Source organism: Dendrobates tinctorius, unplaced genomic scaffold, assembly GCF_039654945.1.
Source record: "Dendrobates tinctorius isolate UK_male_01 unplaced genomic scaffold, ASM3965494v1 ptg000377l, whole genome shotgun sequence".
Classification (NCBI taxonomy): Eukaryota; Metazoa; Chordata; class Amphibia; order Anura; family Dendrobatidae; genus Dendrobates; species Dendrobates tinctorius.
In genome coordinates this window covers 2,673,624-2,693,851 of record NW_027362043.1, presented here as the reverse complement: position 1 = coordinate 2,693,851, position 20,228 = coordinate 2,673,624, and the positions used below count along the sequence as shown (strand labels likewise).

Sequence of the window (20,228 nt, the reverse complement as noted above, 5' to 3'; positions counted from 1 at the left end):
AAACCGGATGGTAAGGGAGACTGGCTGGCGAAGTGCCTGGGCTCCCTGCCGGAGTGCTAGGGCCTGGTCCCGGGGGAGAATTTCCAAACCTCAGGAAGTGTCGAAGATCATCCCTAGAAAGTAAATCTTGTGAGTTGGAACAGGGGAAGACTTATTCAAATTCACCAGCCACCCTAGGCGAAGAAGTGTATCCAGAGTGATGTTGACGCTCTCTTTGCAAGTCTGAAAAGATGGACCCTCGACCAGGAGGTCGTCTAGATAAGGCAAGATGACTATGACGCGGGCATGCAGGATAGACATGATGGCCGCCATGACCTTTGTGAATACCCTGGGGGCGGTGGTTAGCCCGAAGGGTAAGGCTGTGAACTGGTAATGTATTTGCTGATGGCAACCCGTAAGAACCTTTGATGCGAGGGAAAAATGGGGATGAACCGATAGGCGTCTTAGATGTCAATAGAAGCCAAATATTCTCCCCTTTTCCAGTTGGAGACGCAGAGGAAAGTGGTACTTCAGATCACCTGGGATGTCCAGCTTCCTTACTGGGAACTCCCATTCATCCAGAATTAAATTCTGAACGCTGTTATGGATGGGAAACACCATCTTCCTTCTCAATCTCAAGCCCCCGAACATTTGATCCTGGACTGTGCAGGACGTTTTTTTCTTCTTCTACCCTCATTGCATTCCTGACAGAGTAATAATTCCTCCATGTCATCACAGGAAAAGAATTGTTTTATTATCCTACTCGGTATAACTAGGAGCAACTTCGCCTTCCTCCAACCATTTCTCGGAAACTAACATTTCGGAATCCGAGTCAGAGCTATCTTCCGGGGCGTAGTTCCCTTTTAGGATACAGAGGGGCCCCCTGAAAAAGATTGGGAGAAGGTGGATAGGGACAACTGGATCTCCTGTCGCACCATCCCTCTAACTTCATCCATTTGAGATGGCTGTTCCTCTCGGATGATTTTCTCCATATACAGCTGGCTGGCATAGAGCTTTTTTGTGGGAGGAAGTTTTTTTTACTGCAAATGGCACACTTGCGATTTGTATATTTCTCTTTGGACTTTGGTGCTGGATCCCGATCCCCCCCCCCCAAAAAAAAAAAAATAAAGACGGATCCTGTACCATAGGGCCCCCCCTTTACCAGATATACTCACTGAGCCAGAGATAGCACTGGGCTCTGCAGGAACAGCTCTAATGGAAGACACATCCATCATCAGAACCTCAGTGCTGCTTTATGGTGTCTTCAGTCACGGTCCTTTATACAGGAAACTGTGATTACCACTTTTCTTCACCCAATGGGATGAGATCTTCTCTCTTCTGACGTCCGGTCCCGTCATTTGAGCGCCTTTCCTCATTTCAAATTTCCCGCCAAAATGGCTGTGCATTCCACCCTGGAACGCATCCCAGAAGGGATGTCGTGCCTCACTGACTTGGCAATGTGCATCACTTCCTATGTGAACCCACACCTGACGGAGAAGCTCCGGAAGAGACACGGCAGTAGCGATGTGTCCTCTCAGAGAGGGGAGATGATGTATCTGGCTCGGGAGCTACGGAAGGGAAAGCCCCCAGCCACTCTTCACCAGCCAGCATTGTTAGTCAGTGCAGGAAGATAGTGCGGTCCCACTTCGGGGCAGGAGCAGCGCAGGAACGAAGGTACGGGACAAGCAACTCTGGCTGCCCGGTTTAAGGTACCCTAATAGAGAGACTTCTCACCTGTCCCAGCCTCTCAGTAAACCGCTTCATTCTTTAGGGATTGGAAAAACACTGAATGGAGGGAGGGTTATCCTCAAGGTTTATACAGGAGTGTTCTTTGGTCTCCAGTCTGACATCAACCGTCTGGTTCCTAAACTAACCTAAAAAGGTTAAACCACCATAGCATAGCAACACAACAGTGCACAATGGCCTTAGTACAAAAGAGGTTCAATTCTGTTTATAAAATAAAAACATCACTTAAAAGTACAATTGAAATAAGCCCCACACTAAAGCACAAACAAAATGATCACACAAAATGACTCCAGCTCACCAGTCACAAATTGGTTTAAAAAAAACAAAACAGAAGAAAAAGATTGAAGTTGAGGGAAAATGAAAGTCTAAAGTGAAAATGTGCCATTTAATATTCTAGTAAGAAAACAAAAATATGGGATACCCCACTCGCAGATCATGTCGCTCCTTATCCTTTGGTGGGTCAATATCTTCCCTGTATTCCGTATTCAATGGAGGTTCACTATTAACGGCTATGAGGCAAAACACATTAGGAAATTAGGAAAAAATAAAAATAGCTTTATACATATACAGAAATACGAGTCAGTGGTGGGAGCTGGCAGCTTTTATATTGAAGGGTTTGTTTATGATGGAACACGCACAGCCTTTACAAGCAACATCACCTCATAATCATATGACATGTGTGAAAAAATAACCGCTCCTTTCTTCCTCTCTGATTCACTTACAGACTCTGTCAGGTCTGTATAGACAGACAGTGACGCAATTAGTCTTCCATGGCCATGAGGAAAGGAAAGTGATCCTGATGGAACTAAAATGTCTATGTTTCAAGGAGCAGGCCCTCTGTGGCTCTATAACATGTCAGAAGACTGAAGTGGTGCACATGTGCAGTACATCAACTTCTTGTATGTAGAGTTACACTGTCGACCTCTCCTTCTGTACCCTTGAGCCAAAAAAAAATGTTACCTTTAGGGAAATCAAGTCCCAACCTGTGTAGAAAGCTGATCACTCTGCCTCTTATGCTCTTGCATTTGGTATGTTGTTACTACAATCCATTCCATAAATGATGTAGGTGGTGGATAATAAAGAATTGTAACTGTACATTTACTCAGATTCTCTTTCTCTGGTACTATGTTTTTACTGGTCAGAAAGTGGAAAGATATAATGTAAATGCAAAGGAGCAATTTTTTTTTCTTTCAAACTGCCTTACCAGATTCGTGTTCTAGTACATCCATATGTAGGGATGATGCTCCATTGAATTGATGAGTTTCCCTATGAATTAAAAAATAAGTATTATTTCTAATAGTTTGAAGAGACTTGTATCATGAAATTTTGAAGGCCAAGTATAATGGTTCTTACACAGGGTTGTCCAAACTCTCAGAGGAACTCCTGTGGGTTTGTCCTGGAGGTGGTGGTGGTGGCTGAGAAGGTGGAGGGGAGGGATCTGAACTCAGCTCAGATATATCTGTCAAGACAAAAAAAAAAAATTTACATGGTAGCCCTAAAAATTTTCGCCTTCGCAAAGACTAGTGCCACCTGAAATCTATCATTTATCTGGGATCAGCTACTGAGAAATAAACCTAGCGTCTCGAAGGACAAATCATCACAGAATATATTATCTACATCAAACAATCTTGCATGAAGTGGTGGTAAAGAGATCCCACTTGGCGCAGCATCCAGGTCTGTACATAACGTACAGTATGACATATGTATGCTCCAATCAGAATAATGGCAAGTCTGCAGGGCTATGAGAAAACCATAGTGTGCAGTTGGCAGTCGGAATAGTAGTTGCTATGACAGTATACAGCTGGCTCATTGTTATGAGCTCTCCCACATCTTCACACACCTCTGCTAATGGAAGGATGGTTGTTGTATTTATAGGCAGATAAACTGTGACCCCAAAATCAGATGCCATAAAGAATACGGCCACTCTGTCTAAGGTATTTTGGTCATTTCTTCAATATATGGCTAGCACAATATCTCACCATCTGGAGCGGAGCTTCTACCATCACTTTCACTGTCTCTTACTTCTGGAATGTTGACTAGGAACTGTCGATTATCTCTCAAAACTGTAAGAGTAAGTTTGCCTTTTGACTTCTCAATAAGCCGACGAGTATCCGTCAAAGACATATTCTCACTTGCCACGCCATTTATCTAAGAATAAAAAAAAAAAAAAAAAAAAAAAAAAAAAAAAAGTTTATTTACATAAACTTTCCCAATCCAGATTACAGTGTAAGAGAGACAGAAAAGAACTGGAGGATGAAGAGATTAAGTAAGGAAACACGAACCTTAAGAATTAGGTCGCCCTCCTGCAGGGATTTCTCTTGAGCGGCCAGACCAGTCTCTGTAATATGTTTAATGAAGATCTGACTACCCAGCTTCAAGCCATATTCTGTAGGGAATATAGAAAAGTAGCAGAAATCTGAAATTCCATTTATCAGTGGTGTATGGTCAGTTTCATCACTGGATCAGAAAATTTTGCATGCGATATCCAAATCCGGCTCTAAAACCATCTAGGTGCAGCAACTGATGCAATGGTTGAATGGGGGAAATCTCCTAGCACACTATGGCATCGATTTCCCTATCAGTTTCCATCCAGCATTTTTGCATCACGCTGGACTGAACAAAATCCAGATGGTCACATATATGAAAATGAGGCCTAAGAGTAAAACACGTCAGATTTATGGTTAATTAAAGACCATTATGAGTAAAGAGATGAATAAATATTGCACACTGAAGCATACCTTGATTCTCCATGCGTTTCACCAGTACAGTTTTAACAGGTTTGGAGGGTACATCTTGAATGGGTAGGCGTTTGAATCCAGATACCAATTCTAAGCCATTGTGGTCCCTTTGCCCTGCCTCACTGCCAGATTCCCTCATTGAGTAATCTCCAGCTTCACTCACAGAACCTTCCAGAGCACTAGTAGTATATCTCATTCTGCTAGAAGACCTTGTATCACTGCCAGAACCATATTTGTCTTTCACAGGCCTATTTCTTGAATAATTTCCCATTTCACTTCCCCGTCCCCTGGTCCTGCGATGTCTGGTATGGTGTGAAGATGTGGTGTGAGATCCTCCAGAGCTACGTCCACTTGAAGAATCTCCATCATAACCTCGAGCTGTATCCTCAAGTACTTCTCCGACAGAACTTGCGTATCTTTCTCTCCAATGCACAGGGGATTCTGGTTGGTCTTCATATCTGCCATTGGAATCAGATAAGCGTTCGGATGTGCGAGCCATTTGAGAGTGTCCTGTAGAGGCAGGTACAGAGCTGCTCGTTGGAATCTGAATTTTTCTAGGTCTCTTTACTGTCTGTAGAAGGTAAAAAAAAAAAGGAATAAAAATAAATTGTATAAAAATTAGGGAAAAAAATTATCAGATGCTGAGCGGTACATGTATAAAAGCACTTATGTCAATATCAGCGGAAGTAGGCAACCCTATGACCACACAGCTGCATATATCTTGTGCGTATTTGCCGCTAGCAATTTCAAGAAGTCCTGCCTAATGGGTTGAAAGAATGTAGCACAAAATATAAAAAAAAAAAAAAAAAAAAAAAAAAAAAAAAAGGTTGTTTTAAGATAAATGTCAGATGTGCCTTCCAGGATTAATTTGTCTTCAATAACTTGCCTTTCCAGAAAAGAGGTGATCCCTACAGCCCCTGCCCAAGTCACACTGCCACCAGGTCAGTAAACAAATAGAAAGGCTAGTATTAACAATGGTGGTTTGGTGCCAGTAATCATTTTCTAAACGTCAAAAAGAACTTGTGCTACGGAAAGAAAACGGACTCCATTTCTATTGTTCGATATTAAATAGTTGCTTAATTGAGGCCCATTGTTTGATTTCTGACACCAATTATTCTCTACGTTAAACATATCTGATAAAATCAAACCCCAGCTTACCACATTGGCAGTTTTGGCACAGGATTTCAGCGTGTGTATAGCAAAAGACGAAGTCACATTTTCCATAGATACGCCATTTACCATTACTATGCAATCTCTGGTCCTGCAGAATCAAAAATGTATAATAGAGTAAAGCTAATAACGGCAGTAAAAGTAATGTAAAAGAATAGTAGCACTTTAAAGGATATGGCAAACAATTGCTTTTTCAGGGGCATTCTGCCAGGAAGAGACCTGAAAAAGCACAAATAAAAAAAAAGAAAAAGAAAAGACACCTAACACTAAGTAGATTAACATATGTATTGCTATATAAAATGACTTGCTGGGAATAAGTTCTGTTATTTGGAGCTTCTGTTCAGGTTTCAACAGTGACCTGACCATTCTTCTGACAGCCTGTCCTTGAAAGCAGCCACTGTTTATACACTACTCACGAAAAGTTAGAGAATTTTGGCTTCTGGGCAAAATTTCAAAATGCACCTAAAATGCAATCTAACCTTGTCAAGTGAACGTAATATGACGTTCTCTGAACAGTACGATATGTACATTAAAAAGTTTAAATGTTTCAATACTTTTTGCACAACTTTCTGTTCTCTAACAAAGAGCTTAATCGCAAACATTAATGCACCAACAAGTTTCAGGGTCCAATTATAATTGGTATTTAAACAGTCCTCCACATCAGGCTCTTTACATTTTGACATCATGAGACCAATACAACACCTAACAACTCAACAACAGTACCTCGCCATTGATCTCAGACGCTGAGCTTAAAGTGCCACAGAGTGTCATCAGCAGGTTGCAAGGAGATACAGATAGACTGGAAGAGTCACAGAAAGGCAGAGAAGTGGACGTTCTTTGGCCATATCCCACACAGATGACAGCTTCATTGTGAATAATGCCCTTTGGAACCGGATGATGGACGCCACACAACTCCAAAAACATTTAAGGGAGACGAGAGGCACCCAAGTGTCACGTCAGAACATTCAACACAGTTTACCTGTTTACATGAGTGTGGTCTGCGTGCTAGAATACCTGTAAGGGTACCGGACCACACCACCAGGCACAGGTATTGTCTTGCATGGGCCAGGGAGCATCTATGCTCCCAGTGCTGCTCACTGTTGAAAGTCGATTCAATCTGAGCGGAAGTAATGGCCTCCAATAGAGTTGAGCGACTTTAGTCGGACTGGGTTTCATGAAACAAAATTCGTTTCAGATGAAACTGGTCCGACTAGGGCAAAAAAAGTCGGCGTTTCGTCCGAATCCCGACCCCAATGCAAGTCAATGGGGAATAAAAGTCGGCATTGAGTGGATGAATGTCAGCTACTCAATGCCGACTTTTATTCCCCATTGACTTGCGTTGGCGTCGGGTTTCGGACGAAACTCCGACTTTTTTTGCCCTAGTCGGACCAGTTTCATCTGAACCGAATTTTGTTTCATGAAACCCGATCCGACTAAAGTCGCTCAACTCTAGCCTCCAATGATGTTGGAGACTTCAAGGAGAGCTCTATGCATCCATCAATGTTGTCACCAGTCGAGCCTTTGGTGGTGGTATAACAATGTAGGCAGGTGTGTCTAGTCAATACAGAACTGTCCTACACGTTGTGAATGGTACAGTGACAAGCTTCTACTACTTGAATAGCATCATTAATCCAGTCATTTTGCCTCTGCACAAAACACAGGCCTAATTTCATCTTCATGGACGACAATGCTCCAGCTCATCGAGGTCGCATCATTAGGTAATGGCTGCTGGAGAATGGAGTACCTGAACTTTAGTCGCCTGCACTTTCTCCAGACCTGAATCCCATAGAAAACCTATGGGATCAGCTGAGTCGCTGTGTAGAGGCTCATAACTCTGTACCTCAGAACCTCAAATGACCTGAGGGCCATCCTTCAATAGCTGTGTAATGCCATGTCTTGGCAGACAATAACTCGACCTGTGAACAGCATGAGACGCCGTTGTCAAGCTGTAATTGATGCTCAAATCCACATGAAAAGTTATTCAGACATTAACATTTTTGTTTGGTAATACCTACCATTGTTCTTGGCTTTTGTTTCAATAAATTGTTTGTGATGAGCAAATCCCCATTGCATGCTTCTACATAAATGCACCACTTTCATGTTAAAATATCACTGTAGCCTGAATTTACATTTTTCTATAAATTTCACCCACAAGTCAAATATCCTTAACTTTTTGTTAGTGGTATATATGAAACTAAAATAAAGATGCTGGCATGAGCGTCGCCACAAAAGCAAATGAATGGTCGCCAGAGACCACGCTTCAAGAGCAACATAGCCATAGGTTTCCTGAAACATCTTCCTATAGCAGAACTCTGTGGGTATGTCCGTGTCTATAAAGATGCCATGTGCACATACACCGCCCTACCCCCCCTAGAAACATGAGAACATCTTAAAGCTTTCACCAAGTTCACCCATTACAATCCAAGAATGTGCTACTAGGGAAGATTGCTCTGGGTACATCAACCCCATTGTTATAGAAAGGACAGGAAGTACAATAAAGCTGCACATACTGCAATCTTCCATCGGCAGGCCCACCACGGACAACATCAGACACAATAACAGAGTTGTCACCATTTGTTCTAGATGGTCGATCTCTGCCTCCAGAGATTGCAATGCCGAATCCTCTACGAGGGTCCTGTGAAGAGAATTTTTTTTTCTGTTTAATACATGAAGATTTACAATATTGCTAACATTTTTCTTATGAACATATTGTAAAAGTGGCAATCCATTATAAAAGTCAAATACATTATTACGAATATACAAGATACAGTAGTTATCTAAAGAAGGACAGTCAAAAATTTGAAAATCAATATCAAAGTCTTTAAAGGGGTTCTCCAATTAACCTCTGGGATCTGCACAGATCAGCAATTATCTCCATTAAAAAATGGCAGGTTCCATTCATTGTCAGCGCAATGCCACTCCCAGTCAGCCAATTGGTGCTAGTCTCAGGAGTCAGACTCCCACTGATTAACAAACGAACAGCTATGCTGCAGATAACTGCAGAACTGTCTCATGGCGCTCATGCTGACGTCAGTGATTTTCATGGAGTTCATTGACTATTTACTCCGCTCTCCTTATCCTCATCATCGCGAGTCACTGAGCTGCGCCAGTACATGCAGCTCAGTCTCTCTGCTGGATGTCAGGCTAAATGGTCGCATCATGCCACTTCAGCAACACATCAAGATGTTGCAGAGCTAGACTCCTCGAGGGACAAATGGATTATGTTCTCTTCGGACAGGTGAGGAATAGGGTGGTTTAATAACTTTGGCCTTTTACAGGGGACATGGGCTTCAGTGGAATATCATCTTGTTGGACAGGCGAGTATAAGTTTGCTTTTTTATTTGTAATTTTTCTGATTAAATGGGAAAAAGAGGGATGGGGAGTGTTTATTTCAATAAAGCAGTTTGTGTCATTTTTTCAAATAAAAGAACTTTATTCTGGGTGTTTTTTTTTATTTACATTATGACTATGGGGTTAGTAATGGGGGTGTCTTATAGATGCCTCTCCATTACTAACTCTTGGGCTTGATGTCAGCTGCTAATAAAAAGCAGACATCAACCCCAACCCCATTACCCAACTTGCCACTGCATCAATGCAAGTGAGAAGAGCAGAGGCTAAACACCAGAATTGGCGCATTTTATCGATGTGCCATTTCTGGGGCGGCTGAGAGATTATGTTTTTAGTCTGGGAGAGGGCCAATATCCATGGGCCCTTCCTAGCATATTATGGTCTTTGCTGGATATTAACCCCTTTACCCTCCCAAGGGTGGTTTGCATGTTAATGACAAGGACAATTTTTACAATTCTGACCACTGTCCCTTTAGGAGGTAATAACTCTGGAACGCTTATATGGAATCCCGGTGATTCTGACATTGTTTTCTCGTGACATATTGTTCTTCATGACAGTGGTAAAATTTCTTTAATATGACTTGCATTTGTGAGAAAAACAGAAATTTGGAGAAAATTTGGAAAATTTCGCAATTTTCCCAACTTTGAATTTTCATGCCCTTAAATTACAGAGATATGTCACATAAGATACTTAATAAGTAACATTTCCCACATGTTTACTTTACATCAGCACAATTTTGGAACCAAATTTTTTTTTGTTAGGAAGTTATAAGGGTTAAAAGTTAAACAGCAATTTCTCATTTTTACAACACCAATTTTTTTTTAAGGGACCACATCACATTTGAAGTCACTTTGAGGGGTCTACATACTCCAAAGACATACTGATAGGGAATTTAGATTGTGAGCCCCATCGGCGGACAGTGATGATGTGTGCAAACTGTAAAACGTTGCGGAATATGTTAGCGCTATATAAAAATAAAGATTATTATTATTATTATTATTATATGATAGAAAATACCCAAAAGTGACACGAAGCGTCAGTAACTGAGGGTGACGTCCTAGAGGTTACCTTCGGTCACTGGACTCCGTTATCAGCAGGGCTGAGCTACGGTGACTTCGGTGAGATCCCCGCTAGCGCTCACTGTGCTAGTCGGGATCTGATCGCCACTCAGTCCGGCTGGGCACGGAGCTCAGTGACCGAAGGTAACCTCTATGACGTCACCTCCGGTTACTGATGATGCAGTCCCAGCATCTCATTTCCTAGTGGTTCTCAGCCTGGACGGTCGCATCTTGACACCGTCCAGGTTAAAAACTGTATATCCCCCAGACATGGATTACGGCGTGGGACAAAACGACTTCGGCAAGCATCCAGAATTGCTGAACGGCGCTGGAAAAAAACGCATTCCCAAGATGACTTCACTGCACTCAAACAAGCAACACTCGCATTCAAATCAGCTCTCACCTCTGCTAAACAGGCCTACTTTACATACCTTGTATCTTCCTTATCCCACAACCCCAAACAAAATCCCATCTTTAAACCACCTCTTCAACCTATCACTAACTTCCGGTACCTTCCCTTCTGCTTTCAAACATGCTACAATCACGCCTATCCTCAAAAAGCCAAGCCTCGACCCAACCGCTATGTCCAGCTATCGCCCAATATAGCTGCTCCCATTGGCTTCCAAACTCCTGGAGCAGCACGTCCACGCTGAACTTTCCTCCCATCTCTCATCTAACCTGCTCTTTGACAATCTACAATCTGGTTTCCGCCCACATCACTCCACTGAGACAGCCCTAACCAAAATTACTAACGACCTACTTACAGCCAAAGCGAACAGACAATACTCTATACTCCTCCTTCTAGACCTGTCCTCTGCCTTCGACACAGTTGACGACTGCCTCCTACTACAGATCCTCTCTTCCTTTGGCATCAAAGACCTTGCCCTATCCTGGATCTCCTCATATGTCTCCAACCGCACATTCAGCGTCTCCCACTCCCACACTACCTCCTCATCCCACCCTCTCTCTGGCTCTGTTCTAGGACCCCTACTCTTCTCAATCTATACACTTGGCCTGGGGCAACTCAAAGTCCCACGGATTCCAGTACCATCTTTATGCCGATGACACTCAGATCTACCTCTCTGGCCCAGACGTCACCTCTCTGCTGTCCAGAATCCCGGAGTGTCTATCAGCCATATCCTCCTTCTCCTCGCGCTTCCTCAAATTGAATGTGGACAAATCTGAACTGATCATCTTCCCCCCCATTTCACAGATCCTCCTTACCTGACCTATCATGCTTTCCCCCGTACTGGAGGTCCGCTGCCTTGGAGTAACCCTTGACTCTGCCCTGTCCTTCAAACCACACATCCAAGCTCTCTCCACCTCCTGCCACCTCCAGCTCAAAAATATTTCCAGAATCCATCCCTTCCTCAACCCTCACTCTACTAAAATGCTTGTGCATGCCCTAATCATCTCCAGTCTCGACTACTGCAACATCCTTTTCTGTGGCCTCCTTGCTAACACCCTCGCACCTCTCCAGTCCATCCTTAACTCTGCTGCCCGACTAATTCAGCTCTCTCCTCGCTACTCCTCCGCTTCTCCCCTCTGCAAATCTCTTCACTGGCTTCCATTCCCTCAGCGTATCCAGCTCAAATTACTAATACTGACCTACAAGGCCATCTATAACCTGTCTCCTCCATATATCTCTGAATTAATCTCCCGATATCTTCCCTCACGTAATCTCCGATCCTCCGAAGACCTCCTTCTCTCCTCCACACTTATTCGCTCCTCACCCAACCGCCTCCAAGACTTCTCCCGAATAGCCCCCATCCTCTGGAATTCTTTGCCCCAACACGTCCGGCTATCAACCACACTCGGATCCTTCAGACGGAACCTGAAAACCCATCTCTTCAGGAAAGCCTACAGCCTGCAATGATCCCCGCTGCCCCCTCACCACTAGTGGAGCTACCGCCTCACCATCACTGGAGCTGCTGCAACCCCCCAACCTACTGCCTCCTTCCCCACCATCCTGTAGAATGTAAGCCCGAAAGGGCAGGGTCCTCTCTCCCCTCTATATCAGTCTGTGATTGTTAGTTTGTTTACTGTAAGTGATATCTGTAATTTGTATGTAACCCCTTCTCTTGTACAGCACCATGGAATCAATGGCGCTATACAGTCATGGCCAAAAGTATTGACACCCCTGCAATTCTGTCAGATAATATTCAGTTTCTTCCTGAAAATGATTGCAAACACAAATTCTTTGGTAATATTATCTTCATTTAATTTGTCTTAAATGAAAAAACACAAGAGAGAATGAAGCAAAAAGCAAAACATTGATCATTTCACACAAAACTCCAAAAATGGGCAGGACAAAAGTATTGGCACCCTCAGCCTAATACTTGGTTGCACAACCTTTAGCCAAAATAACTGCGACCAACTGCTTCCGGTAACCATCAATGAGTTTCTTACAATGCTCTGCTGGAATTTTAGACCATTCTTCTTTGGCAAACTACTCCAGGTCCCTGATATTTGAAGGGTGCCTTCTCCAAACTGCCATTTTTAGATCTCTCCACAGGTGTTCTATGGGATTCAGGTCTGGACTCATTGCTGGCCACCTCAGAAGTCTCCAGTGCTTTCTCTCAAACCATTTTCTATTGCTTTTTGAAGTGTGTTTTGGGTTATTGTCCTGATGAAAGACCCATGACCTCTGAGGTAGACCCAGCTTTCTCACACTGGGCCCTATATAATGCTGCAAAATTTGTTGGTAGTCTTCTGACTTCATAATGCCAAGCACACGGTCAAGCAGTCCAGTGCCAGAGGCAGCAAAGCAACCCCAAAACATCAGGGAACCTCCGCCATGTTTGACTGTAGGGACCGTGTACTTTTCTTTGAATGCCTCTTTTTTCTCCTGTAAACTCTATGTTGATGCTTTTGCCCTAAAAGCTCTACTTTTGTCTCATCTGACCAGAGAACATTCTTCCAAAATGTTTTAGGCTTTTTCAGGTAAGTTTTGGCAAACTCCAGCTTGGCTTTTTTATGTCTCGGGGTAAGAAGTGGAGTCTTCCTGGGTCTCCTACCATACAGTCCCTTTTCATTCAGATGCCGACGGATAGTACGGGTTGACACCGTTGTACCCTCGGACTGCAGGGCAGCTTGAACTTGTTTGGATGTTAGTGGAGGTTCTTTATCCAACATCCGCACAATCTTGCATTGAAATCTCTTGTCAATTTTTCTTTTCCGGCCACATCTAGAGAGGTTAGCCACAGTGCCATGGGCTTTAAACTTCTTGATGACACTGCGCACGGTAGACACAGGAACATTCTGGTCTTTGGAGATGGACTTGTAGCCTTGATATTGCTCATGCTTCCTCACAATTTGGTTTCTCAAGTCCTCAGACAGTTCTTTGGTCTTCTTTCTTTTCTCCATGCTCAATGTGGTACACACAAGGACACAGGACAGAGGTTGAGTCAACTTTAATCCATGTCAACTGGCTGCAAGTGTGATTTAGTTATTGCCAACACCTGTTAGGTGCCACAGGTAAGTTATAGGTGCTGTTAATTACACAAATTAGAGAAGCATCACATGATTTTTCGAACAGTGCCAATACTTTTGTCCACCCTCTTTGTTATGTTTGGTGTGGAATTATATCCAATTTGGCTTTAGGACAATTCTTTTTGTGTTTTTTCATTTAAGACAAATTAAATGAAGATAATAATACCAAAGAATTTGTGTTTGCAATCATTTTCAGGAAGAAACTGAGTATTATCTGACAGAATTGCAGGGGTGTCAATACTTTTGGCCATGACTGTATAAATAAATAATAATAATGGTATATTGTTGCTTTTTTATTTTATTTTTATTAGAGTAGATAGAGGGCCTCGCTTGGATTAGGCGTGGTTGTAAGTATGGTTTAATTGAAATTAATAAAGGAGTCTGTCATTTTTTGCAAATCAAGGACTTTAATCTGGGTGTCTGTGTTTATTTACAATACAACTATAGGATTAGTAATGCATGGGTGTCTTATAGACCTCTCCATTACTAAGCCACAAATATGAACACCACTTGCCACCGCTACAGAGAAAGTGGGAAGAGCTGGGAAAAAAGCCAGAATTGGTGCATCTACTAGATGTGCCTCTTCTGGGCAGCTGAGGGCTGCTATTTTTAGGCTAAGGGGGGGGTCAATATCCATGGCCTTTTACCAGCATGAGAATAACATCCCCCAGTTGTCTGCTTTAGCAAGGCTGGTTGTCAAAAATAGGGGAGACCCCACAATGTTTTTTTAAATTATTTAAATAATTAAAAAAACAGCGTGGGGACTCCTCTATTCTTGATAACCAGCCTTGCTGAAGCTGACAGCTGACGGTTGCAGACCCCAGCTGTGAGTTTTGTCTGGCTGGTTATTAAAAATAAGGGGGAACCCACGCCGTTTTTTTAATTACTGTATTTATTTACAGCGCAGGAGTGGCAGGTGAATACTCCCATCCGCCGCACCTGTTGTCACTGTTATTAGCAGCAGCAGGGGTGAGCTGATGGGAGTAATAGTCCCATCAGCTTCCACCTGCTGTCTCTTTTATTACTTAAATGTAACTCATTATTCTCCCCTGCTCGCGCTGATTGCCGGCAAAGCAGGGGAGTATGATGAGAGCCGTGTTCAGCACCCGGCGCCCGGGACCAGCGTTTACTGTATCTCTTCTTCCCTGGTGCCCATCATTGTGATACTAATGTGGCACACACATGCCACACGTGTGCCACAAGTATTAAACACACGGACACCTATCTCCGGTACCGGAAATATCAGGACGAGTGAAAGAGGCCTTATAGCAGGTTTTTATGTTTGACTGCTGTCACACAGTAAAATATGCTTTTTATTGCAAAAAAATAGTTTTTGCATCACCTCATTTTGAGAACTATAATCTTTCCACATTTCGGCCACATATTAGGTCATGCTATTTGTGGGATGAGCTGACGTTTTTATTGGTACCATTTTTGGGCACAAGATTTTTTTGATCGCTTTCTATTCTGATTTTTGGGAGACAGAATGAGCAAAAACCAGCAATTCATGAATTTGTTTTTTTTTTGTGGGGGGGGGGGGGGCGTTTATACCTTTCCGCGTGCGGTAAAATTGATTTTTTTGTTTTGGCGCTTTTATATAATAACTAATTTATTAAAAAAATAATTATTTTTGCATCGCTTTATTCTGAGAGCTATAATTTTTTTTTATTTTTCTGCTGATGGAGCTGTATACTAGCTCGTTTTTTTGTGGGACAAGATGACGTTTTCAGCGGTACCATGTTTATTTATATCCATCCTTTTGATCGCGTATTATTCTACTTTTTGTTCGTCGGTGGTATGATGATAAAGCATTGTTTGTCAGTTGTTTTTTTTTTTTAAATGGTGTTCACTAAAGGGGTTAACTAGTGGAACAGTTTTATAGGTTGGACGCGACGATACCAAATATGGGTTATTTGCTATTCTCCATAGATCCTCCGTATGAGTAAACCGTCGTGCCACCACTATACCCGCTCTATTGGTAGGTTCTGCACCTTCTTTTATCTGGCACAGCATGTTATGATCCCATTGTCTCTTTGCTAAGTTTACTCTCTCCCCACAGCCTTACATCATATTTGTGCCTACTGCACATATCAAGGATAATCTGTAGGTAGGTTTATGTTCATTCATATATTCTTATAACACTTCACCCTGTGATGTTATTTCTCTTGGACCAATTTTTGAGATCTTTTTTGATGGATGTATTTAGTGGCTCTCTGTCTTTTTCTCAAGACCCTTATTTATTTGTTCATTATATATGCAACTCTCGGGAATGTGAAAAGAATATTCTTTATTTTGCATATACTTTTGTTTATTTCTGTTTGCCCTCATCGTTATATATTTCATTTTGTAGCACTCTGATGAAGGTCTTGACAGACCGAAAAGTTTGTGATGTGACTACTGTATGTATTGCACATTAAAATTCTTCACTGCATTTAAGAGTGTGCCCGGTCTTCTATACCACCTTGAATATTCTAAGGGGTGCTGTTTTAAAAATGGTATCACTTTTGGGGGTTTCAAATATGTAGGGTGCCCAAAGTCACTTCAAAACTTAATAGGTCCCTAAAAAAATAAGTTTTGTAAATTTCCTTGAAAAATACTGCTACATTTCTCAACCTTCTAAAATTCTAACAAAATAAAACAACATTTTGCAAATGGTGCTGATGTAAAGTAGATATGATAGAAATGTTATTTAATAATGTTTTGTGTGGTATGACTATCTGGATTAAAGGGATAAGCATTCAAAGTTCAAAAATTGCAAATTTTAGTAAAATTTCTTATTTTTTTATAAACACAGAAAATATTGACATAAATTTACCATTATCATAAAAAATACCTTGTGTCACGAAAAAAATAATCTCAAATCAATGCGATATTTTAAAGCATTCCAGAGTTATTGCTACATAACGTGACACTGCTCAGATTTGAAAAATTTGGCCTGGTCACTAAAGAGTTAAAGTGATAATTGTCCTAAAGGTTCTGTCCGTTTTTTGATTTTTATCAGAAAGTGGGGTTGGGGAGTGGGATAGTAATCCCTGCCTTCTTCTTTGAGGCTCTCTACAAGGACTTCCTTCTGGACCTGACTCAGACCTTCCTTTTCTAAGGCCAACTGTTCCTCACATGGACTCCTGGCAGAAGGTGTTATTTGGAACTCCTGAGGAGTCAAGTGAAACTCCAGCTTCAGTCTTCTTTTTTTTTTTTTTTTACAAACAATATATCTATTTTCCTAAAACCAAATAAACAACAGCGTATACAATACTTTACACTTACAAAAATAAGGGATCAAACCTACAGAAAATAAAATACAACATAAACAGGGCTGGATTCAGCAGATTATATTCATTAATGACTACTATTAAATTAGAACAATATTTTCTGGATGATTCAACCAACCATTCCAATTAACATTGAAATCTTGTAACTTATTATTTTTGTGTGCTATCATTTTTTCAAATGCAAAGTTTTATTTATTGATTGTATTATGGCTTCATTGGCAGGAATACCTGGGGATTTCCAACATCTTGTTATCTCTACTTTTGTAGCTAGAAAAATATGTGAGGCAATTACTCTGCCATTGGAGGGAATAGAATGTATATCCAACAGTAGTGCTCTGATATCGGAAAATGTTGTAATGCGTTCCGAATTTGGAGATATTTATAGAACTTTTTATTGGGAATTTTGAAATAATAATGTAAAGAAGCAAAAGACTCTCATACAAATCTTTCAATACTACATTGCATTGTTTCGTCCAATCTTTAATATTAAGATTTGGTATTAAGAGTTCTACGGTTTCCAATGGATGTTATGGAACCTTTTTTATGGAATGCTTTCCAGCTAGAGATAGATGACACCATCAGAGGAAGAGCATCTATCTTAGTTGGAGCAATCAAAGAAGCACTAAATAGAGCTTTTAGATTTTTAGAGGCCACACATAGTGATTCAATTTGAACCCAATTACAAGTTTTATTTCCATTCCACCATGCTCTAAAGCCCCCTTTACATTTAGCGATGGATCGCTGGTCGGATCGCTGGTGCATCGCTAAATGATCGCTAGTGAGCTTCCACACAGGAAGATCCCACAGCGATACAGCAGCGACGCAGTGCACGATACTCACCTTTCTCACACAGCGATGAAGACGTCCTCCCGCCCGCCTCCAGCAGGAAGCCTCAGCAAGAAGCAGACGACGAGAAATGGAGCCGCCCGATCTCGCACGATCAGCGATGGACAGCGGGGGAGTCGGTCGGAGGCAAGTATCACACATAGCGATATCGCTAGCAATATCGCTATAACGTCACAAAACCAGTGCCGTTTTAGCGATATTGCTAGCGATATCGCTATGTGTAAAACCCCCTTTACATGATCTAATTGGGTAGCTAGATAGCAATCATGGATGTTAGGTTGAGCTCTCCAAATTTGTTTAGGTCTTTTCATAAGGTGATTAGATAAGCAAGGTGTTAGATTCCTCCACTCAGAGTGTCTGGGACTCAGTGATGGACAGCTCTGTCCTCCTATCCTGGGGCTTGCTGAGCTGTCAGTGCTTTGATTGACAGCTCAATGACCTATTTGACTAAAGGTGCAGATATTTCCACGTGCTCCCTGTTCTCGGTAATTGTCCTGCTATTTAGGTGAGCTGTCTGGCCCAGATCACTGCCAGTCAAAAGCTTGGTCTTAGCCTGTGCTCTCTGGTGTGTGTTTGCCTGATCCCTGTTCTGTAAGTCCTGATCTCTTGCTGCTGTCCTTTGGACCGTGTTCTGACTACCCTATTGCTATTGCCCCTTTGCTTATCTGTTATTTCTCTATTATTCTGACTTTGGAATGTGACCTGCCTGACTTACGACTTCATATTTTCCCTTGGTTTGTTACGTGCTCTTTTGGTTTTGACCCCGGAGCGTCTGACATCGATGATTCACGGAATCACGGCCTGTCCATGTGTTGTGACTAGTATCACACAAGAGCTTTTATTCCTCCACACAAAAGTGTTTAAGATTTTATTTATCTGATGGAAATAAGTTTTTGGGAGGGGGATTGGAACAGTGTGAAACAAGTATAACAATTTGGGTAATGAGAACATCTGAAAGGTCGCAACACGTCCCACCCATGAAGTCTCAGAGCGACCTATTTTATTTAGGTTAGATTCTAGAGTCTATAATAATGGAAGATAATTTGATTTATACAAAGTTGATGTAGATATAGTTATTGACGCTCCTAAATATGTAATTTGCTCCTGACGCCAAGCAAGAAGAACATTCTTTCGTAAATGTAGTAGAACCACAACTGGGGTGTTTAAAAGCAGAATCTGGGATTTGTTTTCAAATATTTTGTAGTATGACATGTTTCCGAAACGTTTGTCTCTATAGGGCTTCCTCAAGTGAATTCTCAGGCTTCGCTAAGGTTAAAATCACGTCATCAGCATATAATGAAATGCTATGTGAACTTCCAGAAATCTCCACCCCCTTTATTCTTTCATTTTGCCCAATAGCCTGTGCCAAAAATTTAATAGTGAGCGCAAATACCAGAGGGCGTCCCTGTCTTTTTCTGTTTGTTATTAAAAAATTTTCCGATATGATGCCATTAGCGTAAACTCTTGCTGAGAGTGTGGAGTAAAGGGCTTTAATGGTATTTAGTATTGAGCACCTAAACCCCATTCGACACAATACCATGAAGGCAAACGACCAATTAACCGGGTCGAAGCACCCTCTTGGCATCTGAAGCCACCATGACCGCCGGAGTCCTCCTTTTGTTTATGACATCAATCAAGTCTATGACCCTCCTTGTGTTATCTGCCGCTTGTCTCCCTTTTATAAAGCCGGTTTTATCTTATGATATTAATGATGGGAGAATGGGGACTATGCATGTTGCTAGGCATTTAGCATAGATCTTAAGGTCGGTATTTAATAAGGATATGGGTCTAAAATTTTGCGGGATGTCCGGCTGCTTGCCGGGTTTTGGTACTGTTATGTTTGCGACTGATAACATCTACCATATTTTTCGGACTATAAAGATAAGTTCCCACGGTCAGTAAACAATGTGGGTTCAAGAAATCCCATCTACACTATGCGTTCAAAGGCGCCTCCAGCATCCCTGCATAAACGTACACGCAGCGTGTCTTTCCAGACTGCAGCATGTCTATTTATGTCACGGAGATGCTCTGTCAACGCAGCGTAAATTACCCATAGGATTTAATTAGATGTGTGGGAACGCAGCTTACTATGCATGTGTACAAATTTAAATACTGTCTTACCTTGTTTCAGCCAGAAGTTCGCATACACTGCTGTTCTCGCGATGACCTGAGCTGACCGCGAAAAATGCCGTGTACGTGACTGCCGGGGACAGGCTTATCTCCAGTCACCAACCAAGTTCTCATTAACAGCTGACCGCGAGAACTGCAGTGCACGTGACCACCGGTGACAGAGTTATCTCCAGGGATTTCAGCTTCAAGCTCCACTGTGTCTGGATGTCAGGCTGGATGGTGGCATAATGCCACCGTTCAGCCAAAGGCATACAGATCTAGCATAGCTGGAATCATTGTGGGACAGTATGTATATCTTCTAGGCAGACAGGTATGGTACACTGTTGCTTTTTTCTTTTATCTCTATTCCAGGAGACCGATGGCTTTGATGGAATAGGAGATGCAGTAAGTATGGTTTAATTAAGATCTATTAAAGAAGTCTGTGTCATTATTTCAATTAAAGGACTTTA

At 41.9% G+C, this 20,228-nt stretch overlaps 1 protein-coding gene across 7 annotated transcripts in view; it reads right to left on the bottom strand.

The window, feature by feature from the left end:
* Positions 1 to 20,228, bottom strand: part of TJP3 (tight junction protein 3) — a 64,798-nt gene that overhangs the window by 28,750 nt on the left and 15,820 nt on the right. For all 7 annotated transcript variants that reach the window (XM_073563050.1, XM_073563051.1, XM_073563053.1 and 4 more), the window contains exons 3-10: positions 8,144 to 8,268; positions 5,622 to 5,724; positions 4,464 to 5,034; positions 4,008 to 4,111; positions 3,705 to 3,873; positions 3,079 to 3,184; positions 2,930 to 2,991; positions 2,147 to 2,234 (exon numbers count right to left, since the gene is read on the bottom strand). In XM_073563050.1, the coding sequence (XP_073419151.1) occupies positions 2,147 to 2,234; positions 2,930 to 2,991; positions 3,079 to 3,184; positions 3,705 to 3,873; positions 4,008 to 4,111; positions 4,464 to 5,034; positions 5,622 to 5,724; positions 8,144 to 8,268 (1,328 nt within the window). The remainder of the gene's footprint in view (positions 1 to 2,146; positions 2,235 to 2,929; positions 2,992 to 3,078; positions 3,185 to 3,704; positions 3,874 to 4,007; positions 4,112 to 4,463; positions 5,035 to 5,621; positions 5,725 to 8,143; positions 8,269 to 20,228) is intronic.